General features: G+C 37.7%; 2 protein-coding genes and 2 non-coding genes across 5 annotated transcripts; 1 reads left to right on the forward strand and 3 right to left on the reverse strand.

Annotated features, from left to right (window-relative positions):
* Positions 1–316: 316 nt before the first annotated feature.
* LOC112572328 (4-hydroxybenzoate polyprenyltransferase, mitochondrial-like) lies at positions 317–12,149 on the reverse strand. 2 transcript variants are annotated; one of them, XM_025251955.1, is made up of 8 exons: positions 11,815–12,149; positions 10,734–11,268; positions 10,455–10,621; positions 10,169–10,290; positions 9,713–9,798; positions 8,150–8,280; positions 1,647–1,835; positions 317–891 (listed from the first exon to the last, which is right to left on the reverse strand). In XM_025251955.1, the coding sequence occupies exons 2-8, from the start codon at positions 10,912–10,914 to the stop codon at positions 712–714; spliced, it is 1,056 nt and encodes a 351-aa protein (XP_025107740.1). In that variant the 5' UTR covers positions 10,915–11,268; positions 11,815–12,149; the 3' UTR covers positions 317–711. The 2 variants fall into 2 exon arrangements, with proteins under 2 accessions (XP_025107740.1, XP_025107739.1); XM_025251954.1 differs by lacking the exon at positions 8,150–8,280 and adding an exon at positions 2,553–2,686 and having other exon boundaries at positions 11,815–12,147.
* Positions 12,150–14,055: 1,906 nt separating this feature from the next.
* On the reverse strand, positions 14,056–14,248 carry LOC112573012. The gene has a single exon (XR_003101124.1). It is a non-coding gene; the product is annotated as a U2 spliceosomal RNA (small nuclear RNA).
* Positions 14,249–15,257: 1,009 nt separating this feature from the next.
* On the forward strand, positions 15,258–15,376 carry LOC112573007. The gene has a single exon (XR_003101120.1). It is a non-coding gene; the product is annotated as a 5S ribosomal RNA (ribosomal RNA).
* Positions 15,377–16,605: 1,229 nt separating this feature from the next.
* Positions 16,606–18,264, reverse strand: LOC112572894 (methyl-CpG-binding domain protein 2-like). The gene is made up of 3 exons (XM_025252874.1): positions 18,173–18,264; positions 17,754–17,840; positions 16,606–17,338 (listed from the first exon to the last, which is right to left on the reverse strand). The coding sequence occupies exons 1-3, from the start codon at positions 18,199–18,201 to the stop codon at positions 17,041–17,043; spliced, it is 414 nt and encodes a 137-aa protein (XP_025108659.1). The 5' UTR covers positions 18,202–18,264; the 3' UTR covers positions 16,606–17,040.
* Positions 18,265–18,566: the final 302 nt, after the last annotated feature.

Genomic DNA, 18,566 nt, shown 5'->3' on the forward strand with positions numbered 1-18,566 from the left:
CTGAAGTAATGATGGCTAGTCATGCAAGTGATGGATTTTTGAGTATTCTTTTTATCTGCCAGGGATAGCCATAAAAGGGGTATTTACAGTGGAGTCTAGTCTGACAATAGTATGCAGAAAGTTAACAAAGCGTTATAAATGCATAAAGTGAAAAACATTGTCAGCAGAAAAGGCCTTAAAACATGCTTGACTTTGTCTCTCCTTTTTAAAGAAAAATGTGATAAGATTGGTAAGGATTGCTGAGAAATGTTGATGCAATAAGAATGTTGAACAAATATAATACACACGCACAAACATTCTCTCACAAAAAACTAGACTCATTGTAAAAATTTATTTTTGAAGGCATTCCTTTCAACCATTCATAAACATGTACAAAAATGGCACTACCTTAGACAAGCATCAAAAAGAACAGTAAAAGCATGAAATTCCTGAATCATTAGAAATTGTAGTTGTTGGTTAGCCATAACTGTTAAAATGAAAGGGAAAAAACTGAACATAAATGAAATTGTATGCAAAAAGAAAAACTTGTTTGAATCTCTAAGCACAGGTCAATCACGCTGATAAGACTATAGTAGTGTCAAAATGAAATGCATTCATAGTCCACCTTGTATATCACAATGCATACACTCTCATACTTGTGGTCTTTAGCACTGCTATGTATGCTTACTGGTTGTGTTAAAAAAAAAATCTAGTCCTTGACACGATGAATGATCATAAGGATGACTCCGCACCTGTGGTAGTTTGTAATTTAGGTAGTTCACTGGGTGTGGAGTTCTCTTCCCGCAGCAAGTTTCCAAGCACTATTCCCAGGAAAAGGATAAAACCAAGCTTGGAATGTGCTCGAAATGTAGCAGCACAGTCATCTGGGTTGTTTAGATCAACTGTATATAGCTGCACAGAAGAAAAAAACTCTGAACTGAAGGGTCTAAAAGGATTTAATGTGCACATGTACACAAAAAGAACGTACGCAGGGGAATGGAGTGAAACCTGTTTTTTTATATTTCAGGCAATATTTTATTAAAATACAAATATATGAAAATATTCTCCCCAATGCTAAAAATATATATGAACTGCATCTTCAGTCATTAAAGTTCTTGTAGAATGCTAATTTTTCTTCTCAGTGGGTAAAGTTCAGTGCAAGATATTTCCTCAAATCTCATGAATACCCTGCTTCTTTTCTTAATACATGTGTACATCATGCACAAAAAGAGGTAAAAAAAAAACCACAGCCACTGAGACTGTAAATGGATAGATTTAAGTGTTGAAGGCTTCAGTCCATGAAGCACTAGAACCATATGTTAATCAGGCAACTTTAGCTCATGATACACTAAAACTGTATGTTAATCAGGCATATCTGTGTGCAAATGAGATATCACAAGTTTGACCTCTTTCTGTGCATGGTGATATTTACAGGCTTGTATCTTGAGAATGAAAGTCTTTCACCCAGATTTGGAAGAAAACATCTTGTACTGAATTTTACCCAGTCAGAAAAAATTCACCCAACTGGACCAGTAAAAGTTAATGGATTCTGGGTTGGACAATGTGAGAAATGAAAGCATCAGAAAATGTTTTATAAAACAGAGTTGCTGCATGTCATGTTTGCAAAATTTGAAGAAAATGTTCACCCTGTACTTTCCCTGACAAACCTGATATAAAAGGTGAGCGCCTGTAAGACCCACTCCTGCAAAGTATGGCCAAGTGTGGTCACACATGATCCCAGTAGCCGTTAAGCAGCTAAGCATGACTGCAGAAAACCCAGCCAAATATGGCTTAGTCTTCTTTCCCAGTTTAAGAGCAGTGGACTTGACGCCAATGAGCATATCATCATATTTGTCCTGTTGTTTCGAAAAGAATGCATTAAGCTCCTTCTCTTGTGCCTTCTAAATATTCTAAAATAATTTTGGAAAATATGTGTTAGAAAGCTTATGGTGAAAAGTAGAAATTGCTATGCCTTTACTTAATATGAACCTGAAATCACATTTAACAAAGAAAAACCCACAATGCTATATACAATTTGGGTCTGGAAACAGCATCAAAGATAGTGCCAGCAGAAGAGATTATATTACAGCAGCTGACATTTGTCTGAAGATTTTGATGTTAACACAGGACTGAATAATGTTACAGGCCAATAAAGTTTGAAAATATTTGGAAAAAATAATTATTCATCTAGTGAGTATTCAAAATTTTGTGAAGTGTAAATACTGAGGGAGCATCCCCAAGCAAGGTCATTTTTTTCTGCAGGATTATACCAGTCAGTGGTTGTTCTTGGTGAAAAGAATCAAGACGGCAAAGACACTGTTCAGGCTTATACATGTTAAAATATACATATCCATCTCTGAATATTTCCTGTTTGAGCTGCTTAGAATACTGAAATAAGTAACATGTAAAAAAATGGAATATATTTACTAAAAGTGTTACAAGCAACACAAATCAAAGTGAACTGAAACATTAACTATACTGAACAGATGTATCATAAAAACTGGGACAGGTTAAGACAAATGTGCTCTTACAGTGAATTAGAACTGAAACTGAGAACCCACAACTCAACTTACTTGGTGTGCATAGATGGTATCATAAATGAGTGTCCACATGATCCCTGCGGCATAAAGGGGCAAACAAACTGTCCAATCACACGTCCCTTTCACTGCTGACCACCCCAGCAGCGCCCCATAGTTGAAAGTAAAGCCTACCACACAGTTCAGCAACCAAAACTAAATATGACTTGTCTTCAAGGGACTGCACTTGATGTTAGCCATTACCCCATACCAGTTACACCAAGGGAAGAGAGTCTGTTAATGACTATACCTGTTTCAACATTGAAAGTATTGGAAAGGGTTCCAAAGTTGGTAAAACCTTGAGTTAGAATGTATATTTAAGGATGAAGAAATGCCAGCAATGGACTCTAATCTCTTAAACCTACCAGTCAACCACTCCATTTAATTGTGTAATATTTCCAAAAGATGTCATGTAAATCTAATGAATAACTGAAGGTAGTTTTATGAGGGTATGCATTAAAAATACCTGTTCTTAAACTTTAAGTAGTATTTGTTAGATTTAGTTAACAGGTTTTAACTGCAACTAGTGAGTGATCTGCCCATCTAATACAGCTACAAATTATTGATCAAGGTTGTTTTTTTAAGACCAAAAATCATTACAATTATTTTCTTGTTTCTTCAAGCTAATCTGAAACCTTTACAACGACGAGGAACAACTCAAGTCTACAACTGACTACAGGCAATATGCATTGTTATATAAAACTAGGAACTAAGATGTTCTGTTTGTGAAGCCCTCAGCACTTTTACATAATGCATTTTAAAATAGGCAAGTCACAAATGCTAATAGTAGTTACTTTCTTCTGTTAAATCAAAAGAAACAACAGTATTCTTGGAAACAATGATAGTAAAGCAACTATTCTATATCTCTTTAAGAACCAATTAAAATGCACCAAAATACAAGCAAAATAAAACATAAAGTGAAGAAACAGTAAACAATAGCAGCAGCATGCATTTTGTAACCCAACACTCAGTGGCTAGGAGAAGTTAATCATTACCAGTACCAAAAATGCAACAAAGAAGCAAACAAGACATAATAAAACAAACGCAGGTAAAACAAAAATTAGTCTTCTTTTTGAAAATCTATCCTTGCAGACAAATACTAGGAAATGTATGTAATCTCAGAGAAAAAAGGCAAAAGCTTCATAAAAGAAAAAGCAAGGTTACTAATAGCCTATAGCTGACACAGCTGAGGGGTTCTTCTGTGCAGGCAAACACCTGATGGATGTGCTTTGGATCCCTATGTGAAGTATCTTTGTCTACAGAATCTTTACATTTGTACAAAAAAGCAGTTAAATCAAATGGTAGTTATAAGTGTCTGACGAGATTTTTGTGTTGAAATCCTAAAAAGTTATTAAAGGCTACACAAGGACTGAAAAAGAAAAGCTGCAGCTGGGAAGACTGAGAATGTGACAGTAGCACTGAGGACATCTCAATAACCTCTATTTCATGAAATATCATGCAAGGAGCAGGCAAACCTTTTAAAATCCTTGTTCCTGCTAACCTTCTCACAACAATGTTAAGACTGACTGATGGCCTTTATTTACAAATACTTTTATGCTAAAAATGGATGAAAGACAAGGATTTCAACACTACCTACCTTCTCTCTTTCATATTTAGAGACATATGCTTTTAGTGTATGAGTTTTATGCTTATAAGAACTGAATATCTGCTTCACAGAAGGAACATTTAATTATAAAAAAAGGGCAAAAGCATGAAAATACAGGTGGTAGAATGCAAAGCACAAAGCGTGTGTTCCAAAATTGTCTCTTTGCACTAGATTGTTGCCTCCCTCCTCCCCCTTATTCCTATGCATCGGCCACATATAAATAACCCAGTTCAAATGTTTACCGATTTCAAGTCACATGTACAGGGTAAATTTTATTAAATACCAAGAAGTTTGTACATTCCCACTACTGCTACCACTTAGTGGTCTGTTGTAACCCTACATAAATGTGACTGTCTCTATCATATATTTGCTCTAATCCATTAGTCAGACACTAAATAAAGTACAGGTCTAGCCACATTATATTTTGTTTATATCCATTTATGAGAACCCAAAATTATTTTTCCTATAGTCTTCTGGTCAGAAAAAGCTTTCAATGCCTCATCAATTTTTAACATGGGGGTGGCTTGTTCTCTGGCTGAAATACTGAGACATATGTCAGCAGAAGATATGCTCACTATGGTTTTTACTGTACTTGGACTTGCAGTAAGAGCAAATGGATAAATGAGATTTCCCAAGCAGCTGATTGCAATGCATATAACAGAAACATGATTGACTGGAGAAACATTCTTTTGAGATATGACAGAAAATGCACAGTTCCAAATTTAAGTGTATCTTGACAGAACTAGTTTGTAACATTCAAATTATTAGGTTTCTGTGAACTTATTTTATTCACGACATAAAGCTTGTTTTTCAACATGAAAGACCAAAGATAAATGATTAAAAAAAACTTGACCCTAACAACTCCATAAACTATCGCCCTGTTTGCAATCTCCCTTTTCTGTCTAAAGAAATTGAAAAGGTTGTAGTTCTCCAGCTCCTGAACCATTTCTCCAGCCACAGTCTACTTAGATCCTTTCAGTCAACCCAGCATGAGAATCATTTGACCAAGATGGCACTGTAATGAGTAGTGAATAATAATATCTGCTTGTGACATGAATTACACCTCATTACTGTCAATACTGGATCTGTTGACCTTGATATCCTTCTTGTTACTGTTGGTCTCATTTGTCCCTTGACTGGCACCTGTTGTTGAGGGAAGCACAAGGATAGACAAAGCAGATAACAGGGCCTGCCACTCTCGTGTATTTTGGGCGATCATGAGCAGGACGACCAGTCTTCGACAAGGTGTCATGCCGGGTCACATGATCAAAGACGACGACTAGCTTACATTGTTCGACTGTTGAAAGTAGAGGCTCCTGGTGTCCTATGAGTGTGGCAATCTTGTTCCATACAAAGTTGTTGGTTCTTTGTGTGAGATCCTCAGGCACTTGATCTTGAATGCCTGGATTCTCCTTTCTGTTTCACATGTAGCATTTATGGAGCAGGATCGGTAATACCAGGGATCTGTACAGATTGTACTTGCTAGTGATCCTGATCTTATGGCTATGCCAGATCCTATCTAGCTTAGCCATCACCACTGTTGCTGTTGTGATTCTGATGCATGTATCTGGCATGGAGCTGCCATCCTTGGAGAGGTTGACTCCCAAGTACTTGAAGCTGATAACCTCTTCAAGCTGTACCCCATTCACATAGATCTCAGCTTTGCTGTTGCACTGATCATAACTTTGCTCTTTTCAGTGATGGTCTCCATTCCATATGCTTTAAACATGATACACCCCTCCTTTGCGATGTTTACTTGCACTGATGACAAGATTGATGAACCATGCTCCAGTTGTCTTAATGGCCTTGACCCCAGCATACTTGTCTTGACTGCCTGACTGTGCCTTCATTGTCTTCTTCTTTGATATGGCATCACCCATACACTGATGATCGTGCTTCTTATACAATTCTTATTCATTAGTAGTTTTTGGTGTACAGCACACTGAACTTTCTCTACATGGGGATATGCACTCCACACATTCTTATTATCTGTATTATTATTAAATTGTGAGAAAACTGTTGATGAGAAAGAAACTTGTTGACAAGTGCTGCTGAAACCAGAACATGATCTCTTTTTTTCTATTGCCAAAAAGGGAAGAAAATACTGCAGAAACGGGCACAATTTCAATGAACCATGCTTCAAAGGACCATGCAAGAACAAGCCAAGAAGACAAAAAAAAGGTCTCAGCAAAGGTCCATAGCCAGTTTCCAAGCATAGCCCATGATTTCTGAAGTGTTTGTGAACAATTTCTGGCAAATGTTTGTTCTATACATCTGTACCCCGCTATAATAAACAATATCTATTTCTTTTGATTAAAGGAAAAATAAAGGTGACAAACTATTAACAGATCAGTTCTAGAAATGGTTTACATACAGAAAGCAGTTGGATGCTGATATCTGAGCATTATGATAACAATGAACATCCTCCGTTTACAGAAAACATGCACTAGTAAAAAACAATACTCAATGCTTCACACTCACAAGCAACGAACTTTCGGAACACCAACCTCTCAAAGACTTATTTGAACCCTTTAAGCTTCACATTATTTTGTCATGCCAGCACTATATTCCATTGAAAGATTCTAGCTAAACCTCTAATAAACATTATTTTGATATCCTTACAAAATTTTTTTTTAAATGTAACACATTATGTTACATTTTCAAAATGATGACAAATATGCCCCAACTGAAGAGCTGGAAAAAACAGAAGTGTACCGACAGCACTTTTGTGAAGCTATGAGGGTTATAAACATGTAGTACATGAGCAGACATGCACTTTCAGATTACATAGAGTGTTTTAAAAGAGATAACAAGTCTACAAGCCATCTTGTCATGGCTGATGGATGAGAATTAATTTTTCTATTAGGATACATATTTAAATGCTGTTCATTTTAGCTTATCACAAAGAGCTAACAGCAGAGACAAGCAGCATGAAAGAAACCAACACAGCACCACTTCTACTTTGAAAAGGTAACAGAAATCTACACCCTGCTGCACAATTTCTAATTTGATACATGAAGAAAGTGAACAGCAAAAAAGAGGTCTTATAACAGTATCTATGAGCTTGAACTGAGCATTTCTTGGGTTAACAAATTTAAATCTGGGCTGCAGAATAATACACGTGTTAATCACATTAGTAAGTATTACTACTCAAAATTATAACTCACATTATGATGTGAAAAAACTTTCAACTCTTTATTAAAAAAAACCCAATAAAAACAACGCCAGAACACTTCATCTCATGGTCAGCTTAATAAAGGAAAAAAATGCTCAAAATACCATGCATATCAAACTCATCCTGTTTATGCCTATCAATATTTTTATACAATTAAATCTTAATTTTTATGCCCAGCAGATATTGCTAAAGTATAGTTCAATGTATTTTTTCATTTTGTTTTTGATTTATCCAGTGAACAAGTATCACATTCAGATCTGTTAAAGTCTTCCTTGCAATTTCCTCAAGTTCACAGTAAAACAACAACTAAGAAAATGCCATAGGGCCATGAGGTGATACCTTCATGCACACCAAATTTTAGAAATGCCTGTAGGTTCTCTACACAAAGTTAAGCCACAAAATTGAGATGTCAAGAAGGACAAAGACATGAATAGACATTTAAATGAGAACTTGCAAAAATGGTTTAATGTACTAAAATTGTCTCCTCATTTAATTCATTTATTAATTCATTAACTCATTTAATGTCTCATTCTTGTTCTCAGGCGCTAAGAGCATGCTCCTTAGGAGTGTGAGTATGCACTTCACAAATTTTGTATTTATTATTATTACTATTATTATTATACATTCTTCCACGACAAATCAGCTTTCCATGAGCATCACTGATTAAACCCTTTGAAAGTTTCGGATGATGTGAACTTCTTATTCTGTTAACCAAAAACCACCAACAATGCTGCATAATTCTGCAAGTTTTGAAAAATAAAATGCAGTAATAGATTACAGAATAAAAATACCACTCAAGTTTGTCCCAAGTACCTGGTGAGAATAGATAGTATCATAGAAAATTGTGTGCAGCACACAGGCCAGGTACAAAGGCCCAACGGGCCACTCCAGGCCCCCTCGCAGGGCTGACCATGCCAGCAGCACCCCCCAGTTCAAAGTCACACCTGAAAGACACACCATCTCAACATTCACTCACAGTGCATTTGCACTATTATAAAAATACCAAATTTCTATTTCTTGGAAAAATTATACCTACCAATCTACCAATCCATCAGTGAAAGGAAAAACATTTTTCCAAAATCAAAACTTGTGCTGACTTACTTCCTCAGTAAGCAGTCACTGATGATTCATAAAAAAAGGGATAAATACAAAATGTACCAAGTCTAAATGAGTATCATTTGCAAGTTTTGCCTTCTTTAATTTATGGCTCAAACAGATGTCAAAATTCACAATTTATGAAGGATCAAAGAAAAGTAAATAAATTTTTTTTTTCCCTGAGCCAGAAATTGTTTTCAAACAAAATTCAGAATCAGCAACCTATAAAAAAATAATCAGATATCTGATTTTACAAAATTAACTTTAAAACAGCAGTAGGTCTACTAAGGGCAGTCTTCGAGGATGCTAAATTCATAAAGACTAACAAGCGAAATCCCAGTCTCCACAAAGAAAATATGCTGTTTGTAGAAATACACACCATACTATAATTTAAAAAAAAAATACACATAGGCTTTTTTCCAAGATGTTCAGTCTTCAAACAAATTTAAAAAATAAGTGAACTTGCTCTGAAGCCATGGGCGGAGGTGGAAGAGAGGTAATAGAGAGGAAGATATGTAAAATGTATGAGAAGATGCAATGGGGTTTATTACAGCAGCCTTAATACAATAAAGTTTTATTTTGTGTTGGTTTTCTTTTTGTACTGCATGATAATGGTCATAACAGATTGCAAGCAAAGGTTGATGTCCACTATGGTGAAATGGTTAAACTAGTGTGTTTAAATGACACAGTCTTACTTGGAAATAACAGGTAATCAAAGTAGTTGAAATGTGAAAGACTGTTTTAAGTACGGTTGATGTCGTCTTAAGACAACATTTAGCTACTTTTGAAGTTGTGTACACTATCTTGTTGCTTATTTTATCATTTACAACCAATAAAAGATGATAGAGAAATGTAGATACAATAGCATTAGTTGAGGGGGAACAACCATTGGAAGATAGCAGGGCAACAAGCAGCCAATCACCTAAATTCAACTATCACCATTCAAAGAGGAGAACAAGGTCAGTTCTCCATTACAGAAAAAATAATTCATATATGGAAAAATAAATAAATTATTAAAAATAATTGGAGTGAAGAATACTGTAATTACATAATTTATAATGACAGTGTTTTGCATGCTATAGATTTATGATATATGAAACCCTGGTCAACAACCAGCTTATATCTCCGTTAAATAAGCAGCTTTATAATGAGATAAATCAAAAATCCATTCCACATTACTCATATGTTTTCTAGCTATGACAAAGGTCAATACGTGAAATTATACACACTTTCTGGAAAAAAAAACCCAAAAACCCATGAAAAAGACTTCCTGTGACTCACCCAGTACCACCTGTGGCCAATAGGTGTAACGTTTTGCTAACGGATACAAAATGACAAGAATCATGGATGCAGCACCAAGTAATATGCTGCACACAAAGAAATGTAACTGGTGTATTGCAAATATGCATATTAAAAACATGTGTGTGAACTTAAGTAAACTGAATAAAGATTTTTGGGTCAATTCAAGAAAAATAACAGGTCGCAAAGCTTGTCAGTTCTAGTATGACTGGTGTCTGAATATGTAGTAAGGTCCTTACTGCAGTGAAGCATATGAATGATATGAATGTCTATACTTATTAAAATCTTACTATCATGTGGCTTTACATACACTACATATAAACTGTATGCATTAATTTTTTTTTAAATGTAAGATTTCCTTTCTTTGGAAATACTGGGTACAGTTTTACTAAGGGCACAATTTTCCAAATAAAAGATGATTGGTTCATGAGATATTACCTGTATGTATTCAGCTGAAGCAATATTCCCAAAGAAATAGAAAGCTGTGAGGCAAGAAAGACAAGTGCCTGGAAATGTGTAAGTTCTCCACTGGCAAGAGGTCGTAGTTTTGTCCGTTCCACCTGTTAAAAGTAAAAATTTTTGCCAGTCTGGGATTAAGTATATCAAAGTTACTAAATTCAAGGAATGTTTTTGGGCTTTTGTCTTTGAGTGGAAATAGTTACAAATACTCCCTATTGTACATATAGGTAGGTGTGTGTTTTGAACACACACTATCAAAACTTGCCTTTTTATCAAAATCTTTGTCCCACATGTCATTAATGATACAGCCAGCACCTCGCATAAAGAATGCACCTGCTCCAAAGAGTGCTAGGAGTCGAGCATCAGGTAAGCTGCCAGGAACCGCAGCCAAAGCGATGCTCCAAGTGCACGGCCAGAGCAGCAACATGGTGCCTTAAAAGCAAAAGACGATCAATATTAAATTTTAAATAATAATTGTTATACATAATTTCATTTAGAAAAACAGCTTTGTGTTTTGACAGACTGGTAGAAAATAGAAGCTTACCAATGGGCTTGTCGAATCGAATCAGTCGTAAATATGGCTGAAACGAAGGAGGAGATGCTTCCAAGATAGCTTTAGGTGAAAAACTGAGCATCCTTGTTGGCTGATGACAATGCACCCTATTCAATTCATACTGTATTCTTTTCTGAGGATGATGCATACAACATTCACGACTTCCTTTCATGCCAGTGTATATATGATGAAATCTGTCTTTCTTCTTTTGAAGATGTTGATGCTTGACACAGAGTAAATTTTGAGCAATTAGGAGCAGTGAAAACTGTAGACATTGTTTGTGCTAAGACAGATGGTTGTGGTTTCACTTGGGTTGATGAGCAGGTGGCGTGAACATTGCAACACTGAAGAAAAGAGGGAAGGGGGTCAGCCATTTACTTTCTGATGGAAAGAGAAGCAATGCAGAGGAAGTTTCTGTTCCTAACAGTGTCTGTGTGACAGGGGGCATCATGGTCTTCAACAACAGATGACGAGCAAACATTGTGAACTTGTGCTGAAGTTTTCTAACTTTTGGTCTTGAAGAATCCTGAAAGAAAGAGTAAATTTCCTGGAAATATAACAGAATTTTATGCTTTGAACTTAACTTGTATATAAACTATCATGAGAAATTTAACCTTATCTTTACACTTAATCTGTGCACAGTAATTAATTGTTATGTATTTATGAATGTTCCTTTAGCATGCTGTTTACATGCATAACTCATGGCTACCACTGTCAATCCCGGATTCCCAGACTTTTATAATGTATGTTACCAATTCTTGTCTATGTGGTTAAAACATACTGTGATCATCTACAACGTATGATTTCTATTCGTTTAAACGCATTGTTTAACACATGCTTAAACTGCTTTCCACATTGTGTAACTAATAATAAATGTACATTTATAGAGCACTGTACATTTGGGTCGTGCTCTGAACGCCAATTCATTTACATAACAAACAACACGAACAGCAGAAGTTGCAAAACAAATTAAAACAACGAATGCAGTAAATAATATGTAACAATAATTTGTGGTGTAAAACGCATTGTTTCTAGTGTACACAACAATAATCTGTTTGCGAATGTGTCGTACCTGAAGATACAGGCATGAAATCCAATATCAAAAATCAAATGTGATTTTGACGATCCCACTGATCGAAATATTTAATCGCATTTTTAAGTTTTCGTATTAGTATGCGTCTTGTAAACGCAGTGTAGTTCGTTAGATAGTCATTAGGCTCTTCGAGGAACTCATGGGTAAAGGACGAATAACAACGTACTTGACCTTTGTCCTTACTTCCAGGGTAGATATTTTACAAACAAGACATTTTAGTATTAGAAAATGCTTCTGTGTTTGATGTCAGTTTGTAGAATATATTTCTCTATTTTTTTTAAAAAATTTTTTTAAAGCAAGATCTCTTGTGTCACCGGTCGATTCACTATTTTACGGTTCAACCAATAAGCCTCTAAGAACCAAAATTCCGATTTTTGTTTCCCCAAGAGTTACTTCCCATATGTCTCCCACATGCTGAAAATAGGCTTAGACCACGGAAGTGTATACGTGGATTGCTGTCTGTCTGCCAGGACCAACTCATAGGCATTTGCATAGTTGTCTGATGTTAGTCTCGGTGAGCCGTAACAAAAAATGTGACTAAACCGGAAGCTTTGTACAATCATGCCTCGTTTTAGTAGTTAATCTGAAATGTGAATAAACCGAAAGCTAGATACACAACTGCCTCGTTTTAGAAGTTAACTGAAGAAAAGCAGTCCAGTAATTTCGTGCTAAGACACGCAAAGATTCGAGACCACTTTTATATATGGCCCTACAGTTTAATATTTTCTTGCAAAACATCGTTCTGGCAACCCATCACAACCATCATACATGTGCTTATATTTCGATTGGTGTAAGGCCGATCTACAACCTACGTACGCTTTGGAGATGACAGATCTGTTAGCAGGCACTAACAAAAGAACTGGAAGACCTCACCAACAGACTGACAGCTATAACAGTTCGAATGCGGAGACAGGCACTGAAAAGGCCAAAGTTACGATTAATGACAATTAATGGATGTATATGAGCGGGGTACAGTTAAAGAAGGTAATAATAATAAAATTTGTAAAGTGCATACTCACACTCCTTAGGAGCATGTTCTCATAGCGCTTATAAGAACAAGAACGAAACATGCATGGACAGCATACGAGGGACAGGAAAACAAACAAATAACAAATGAAGTATAAAATAAAAAACAACCCACTAAACGAAGAATAAAATAAAATACAGAAAACACAAAGAAGAATCTAATAACAAGAACAAGAGCTGAGAGTAACATGATATTGCAAAAGGTAGGGCGTGAAAAAGGACTAGCATTATGGGAAACGTTAAGAGTAATTAATGCTTACGGAAGGGGTGTGTTTTCAGCGCAATAGTGGGTATAGGTGGCGGATATGGAAAGGAAGAGAGTTCCATTGTTTCGCTGCACAATAACTAAAAATCCTGTGGCCATATGTTGTTTTGGTGACAGGAAGAAAAAGAAGATCATCAGACGACGAGTGGAGTTGTCTAGCTGGGACGTAAGGGAAGAGCAGTTCAGAGAAATAATCAGGGCAGGTGCCAGCAAAGATATTAAAACACAGCACGGACAGTTTGTACTGGATTTCTTCTTCTCGAACATAGCAGGGATTCCTTTTTATCATCATTGAGTTTCAGTTTGTTTGACACCATTCAGTCTTTGACTTCATTATTACTTCTTTATTGACTTCTATTTTGCTGGTAGCAGAGTGAGATTCAGCCGGTGGAGTGGAGCAGTACAGCTTCATATCATCAGCATATGATTGAAGAGAAATGTTGTGAGACTGGATGAAATTGGCTTCATTTACAGAATAAACAACTGGGCCGAGTACTGAGCCTTGGGGGACTCCACAAGAAAGTGGAGGAGGGCGAGATGTTTGAGTCTGCGTCCTATCAGTGAGATAGTTAAACCACGCTAGTGCAGGTCCAGAACCCGTGCACTTTAGAGCATAACATCTATCCCCAAGTGGAGACGTCAGTTGTGTTTTGTTTATGTGATTATTTTTGCGATTGTAGATAATTTGTAAGTTTGGAAGATTTTTCAAATTATAGATTTACAGAATATCAGTTCCCAGTGTACTACTCGAGTAGTACATAAACTAAAAAAAACTAAGTTCCCAGTGACTAATGATACAGTGAAAAGAGAGTTGTCTCGACTTTAATCAAGAAAATTAATCTCCTCGGGAATCCAAAACCACTGTAACTTTTGATCAGCGTTAATCAGCTAACAAGCTTATTTGACATTGATTTTGATTACTCTCCAGAGGAGAGTGGGCCGATCCTGGAGGTACTGCAATACCAGGCCGACCCGTGGCAGAGGTGGAGCAAGCCCCTAACACTCCGTCATGTTTCAAAAATCAGTTTAATATCGAAGTCCCCCAATGGAGGACGTATCAGATATTAAGCTGATAAGAACAGATACTACACTTTGATCTTAGCCAAAAGGCCGAGAAGCGATAACTAATAGTGCGAGACATTTGTGACAGTATCATCTGACTTTCCGTGATATTCGGGTTAGAAGACATAGCATGCTGTATAAGTAGCTTTCAATTAAAAACTCGCCATAATTGTAACAGTTTACTTAATATTCTGACTACAAATACTATCTTTAACGTTTTACCGTATTTCTACAACTACTTTGTTACTAAGAAACAGCGATAAACATTCAGAGATTGAAACGGTACCCAGCTTTTCCGAGCGTGTGCAAGGGAAACAACCCGAGTCCCTCAGTAGCTTTCGAACAGCTCTAGACACAAATAAGGAATTGGAATCTTAAAAACTTTACCCTCCACCCGGACACACCCCATCCCCACCCAGACCCCTTCAATTTCGAGACCAAGTTCACTGTGTAGTGTAGCGTCAATACGAACCGAAATAACATTGGAAGAAAGGGAACATACATGGGTTCCATGTCCTAAGTAAATGGAATCGATATGACAAATAAGTATGTGCCATATGTCGTCCTGCGAGACGTCACCGAAAGGCACACTATATATTATTAATTTGTCTGCCTATATAATGTCTGGGGGCTTGTCGCGGTCTCTCCTCCGTTTCCCTACGAGCATGCCTATTGGACAGTTTTGAAATATTTCAAAAGTTTTGCCAAATTTTACCCGTATCGAGGGAGAACACGTTGACTTTCACTGAGCGAAAAACACATCAGAATAATCACAGAAAATTCTCTACGACTAGCTGGTGTATTTGTGTGTGAAAGATATTTATTTTGCACTATAGGTTTATCATGTCGTTTAATTTATTGTTATATATGCTGAGCTTTTTCTTCTTTCCGTTGTCGTATTAATCGTGGAATTTTGTGCATGTGACGTCCTGTGTAGCTTTTCTGTGGGGTTGTCTCGTGCAGTTGGTGCACGTGAAATTCTGCAGGCACACGTAGGGCCTTTAGTATTAGTATTTAGTATTAGTGAGTGTACGATAGTTTTATAAAGTGTTCTAATCCACCTTTCCTCGCCTACGGCCATACCACGTTGAACACACCGGTTCTCGTCCGATCACCGAAGTTAAGCAACGTCGGGCCCGGTTAGTACTTGGATGGGTGACCGCCTGGGAACACCGGGTGCTGTAGGCAAACCTTTTGCTTTTCTTGCGTTGATTTAGTGTCAAATGCAGCAGACAGGTCCAGTAGAAACATCGCCGCTGTAAAAGGCAGATAAAATGTCGGTAGTCACTTTAATTAGTTTCAGTGATGTGAAAAAGTCTATATGCTGACTGATCATAGTGAATGAGCTAGTGCTGTAGTAAGTGGGCCCAGAGCTGTGTCATAACTACTTTATTATCTTTGAGAGAAGAGACAAGTTGGAAACTGGGCGATAATGGTTCAACACGTTGACATCAAGCATGGATTTCTTAAGAAGTGACTTCACCAAGGCATTTTAAAACAAAGATGGGAAAAAAACCTGATGACAAGCTGACATTTACAATGTTTGTGATGGAAGGAAGTAAAATATCTAAAAACTCAAGAAGCCACCAGCTGGTGCCACTAACCTTGTAGTGGTGTGGTGGCTTGCAAGCCTCGTCGATCCACCGAGCGATGTCGGCGGGAGCCTTGTGCTCCTGACAGGTCTAAGCCGAACAGGTCTGTCAGGTGAGATGACTAAAATGTTGCACCCTGGCCCTCCAGGTTGGGGGTTTTGCTTAGGACTAACAAACCACTCATGTAAAACCAAAAACTGATACAGAAACGGCAACAGCATCAAAACAAGGGCATAGTCGGGAAGGTGGTGCGTGGGAGAGGGGGGGGGGAATGGAAAAGTAGAAGACGTTAAAAGACGGCACTTAAGCATTGTTTTTTTTCTAAGAATTTTTTTTGCATACTGTCTCATACAAACGCATTTCAATGTTCCACTTTCCATCGCTTTTTTTCTTTTTGACATTTCTCAATAGAATTTTGACACTGGTCTTCCTCTTCTCCTCACTAAGTACCTTTGAAAAAAACCTTCTCTGCTTTTTATCAGTTAAAAATCGCTACGTTGAGCTATGACAACCAAGGTCAACATTGTTTGCTTGCATCTGGATAGTCAAGATTCGGCTGTGTTTACACCAATTTTGCGTTTTTGATGGGGGGTTGTGTGAGTTATATAGTAGAGCATTCTGAACTTGTACTCCATGGAGGTTAGTAAAATCATCGAGAGCTCTCCGTCTCTCACGACACGGCTTACACCTGCCTGAGGTGTCGACTGCTTGCTCTATTTTCTGTCGGGACTGCGTAAGACCACCTTCTCCTTCAAAAGACCATCTGAACTACTTCCAAAACGACCAAAAGTCTGCATTTTTAGAAACCGTTGCATGTCTTTCGCGGCTCGAACAGAGGCGTACTGGGCCAGAACCCCTTGTTGTCTGCCTTTCATACACGAGATTCTCTTTGTTTTCGTTGAGAGAAGAAGTAGAGGGTGTTTTAGTGCCGTTCGATGGACGTGTATTGGTCTGTCTGCCAAGACCAACGCCGAGCCTCTTGCGAAGTGATCAGCTGTTAGTCTCGGCGAGCCGTAACAAAGAAAGTGACTAAACCGGAAACTTTGTCGTCTCATGTCTCGTTTTAGCAGTTAACTGGAAAAAAATCGTCTGCCAGCAGTGCAGGGATATTAGTTCGTGGTTCGAGTCATCCGAGGAGATCTCCTCCTGTAAACTTGGTTGGCCGCAGTTGCTTTCTCTTCGATGCGACTCTGGGTGTTCCGGAGGAAACGTCACAGGCTGCGTTACTCTCAGCGACTGAACACACCTCAGCTTCGCCGTTTAAACGCAGTTTATGTGGCCTTCCCTTTTTCTCTTATTACTGTTTTCAGAAGGCAGCGAAACAGATGGCTTCTCGGGAAACTTCACTTTCTTGCGCAATGTTTTTCTGGGGTCTGACGATGAGTATCCTTTTTGCCTCCGGTGAAACGCTGAAGTCATAGGTGTGTCCTTAAGTTTCTGACACCAATCATTCTCAAGGGGTGAGCATTCTCGCTCTTTGTCCTCGACAGGCACTTGTTTCAAAGATTGGATATACCTTTGGACTTCTTTAATTGACCGGAACTTCTGTCCATCGGGACTGAAACGAAAAAATACCGTGCATTGTTGAAATAGAAGAAAAAACTAAAACTTAATAAGCCATAAACGACTACTGATTAACAAAAAGAATAGTACTAGAATATAATAAACCACATTCGATCGAATCTGTGTACCTGAATGCATGACCAGCAGACTGAGGCCGTCCTTCATTGTTTCGGCCGTGCGACTTCTGAACGAATGAATGTAGATCACATGTAAGCCTGAACTATGAGTGTATGAGTCTGTTACGGTAAAAGTGCGACTACAAATGCAACTGCTCCTCTCTTGTCTGCCCTTTACTGCCCTAACACTCACTATCACTGAGGGCTTATACACTGTGCAAAAGTTATCTAGAAACATCCAGTATCTTCTCGTCACGCATGCATGCTCTTACACCGAACATTGCAAATACTTACCTGTATAGATACATATCGCTTCTGCCAGCACTTTGACCACTTTTACGCTTGACCCCATATGCGGTCCAACCAGAATGCAAATCGTCGCTGAATGCACAAAAGAATTCAAAAGATTACAGAAGACTTTACTTGATTCAATACATATAAATGCAATTGTTTAATGCTGCAATCTGCAAGGCCATTAAAATGCTAGTACTTTTTTTATACACCTTTCCTTTTGCAATATTATGTTACTATCAGCTCTTGTTCTTGTTATTTGGTTCCTCTTTGTGTTTTCTGTATTTGATTTTATTCTTCGTTTAGTACGGTTTATTCTTTAAGAGTTCATATGTTATTTGTTTGTTTTCCTGTCCCTCGTATGCTGTCCATATTTCGTTCTTGTTCAGTTACTGTCAAAACCAAGTAATAATCATTCTTACAGAATACTCTGGGCCCTGGTCGGGCTCATGACAGTAAACACTCTTGCTCTGTCTCTGGCGACGGATGGGTGTATGACGAAAGCCTCGTGGTCAATGATTTGCTGCTGAGCCATGTAGTCTTCGAGCTTAAAAAAATAAACACAAGGTGAGATAATGATGATCAGCAACAGCAGCCTTAGTTTTCTCACGAACTTTCATCACAAGAACATGTTTTGATGGCAGAACTCCTTTCCCCGAGAACACTTATTTTTTTCTGTCTGTACAAACATATTACAACCGCTCTCCCTTTTCCCGCTCGTCTGTTGAGGTCTAGCTTGACCACAGATAGTAAGTACAACGTAAGGTTGGCTTAGTGAGTCTCCTTCAGTCAAATGTAGGGTCTGTAGTGTCACCC

This window comes from Pomacea canaliculata, linkage group LG9, assembly GCF_003073045.1.
Source record: "Pomacea canaliculata isolate SZHN2017 linkage group LG9, ASM307304v1, whole genome shotgun sequence".
Lineage (NCBI taxonomy): Eukaryota > Metazoa > Mollusca > Gastropoda > Architaenioglossa > Ampullariidae > Pomacea > Pomacea canaliculata.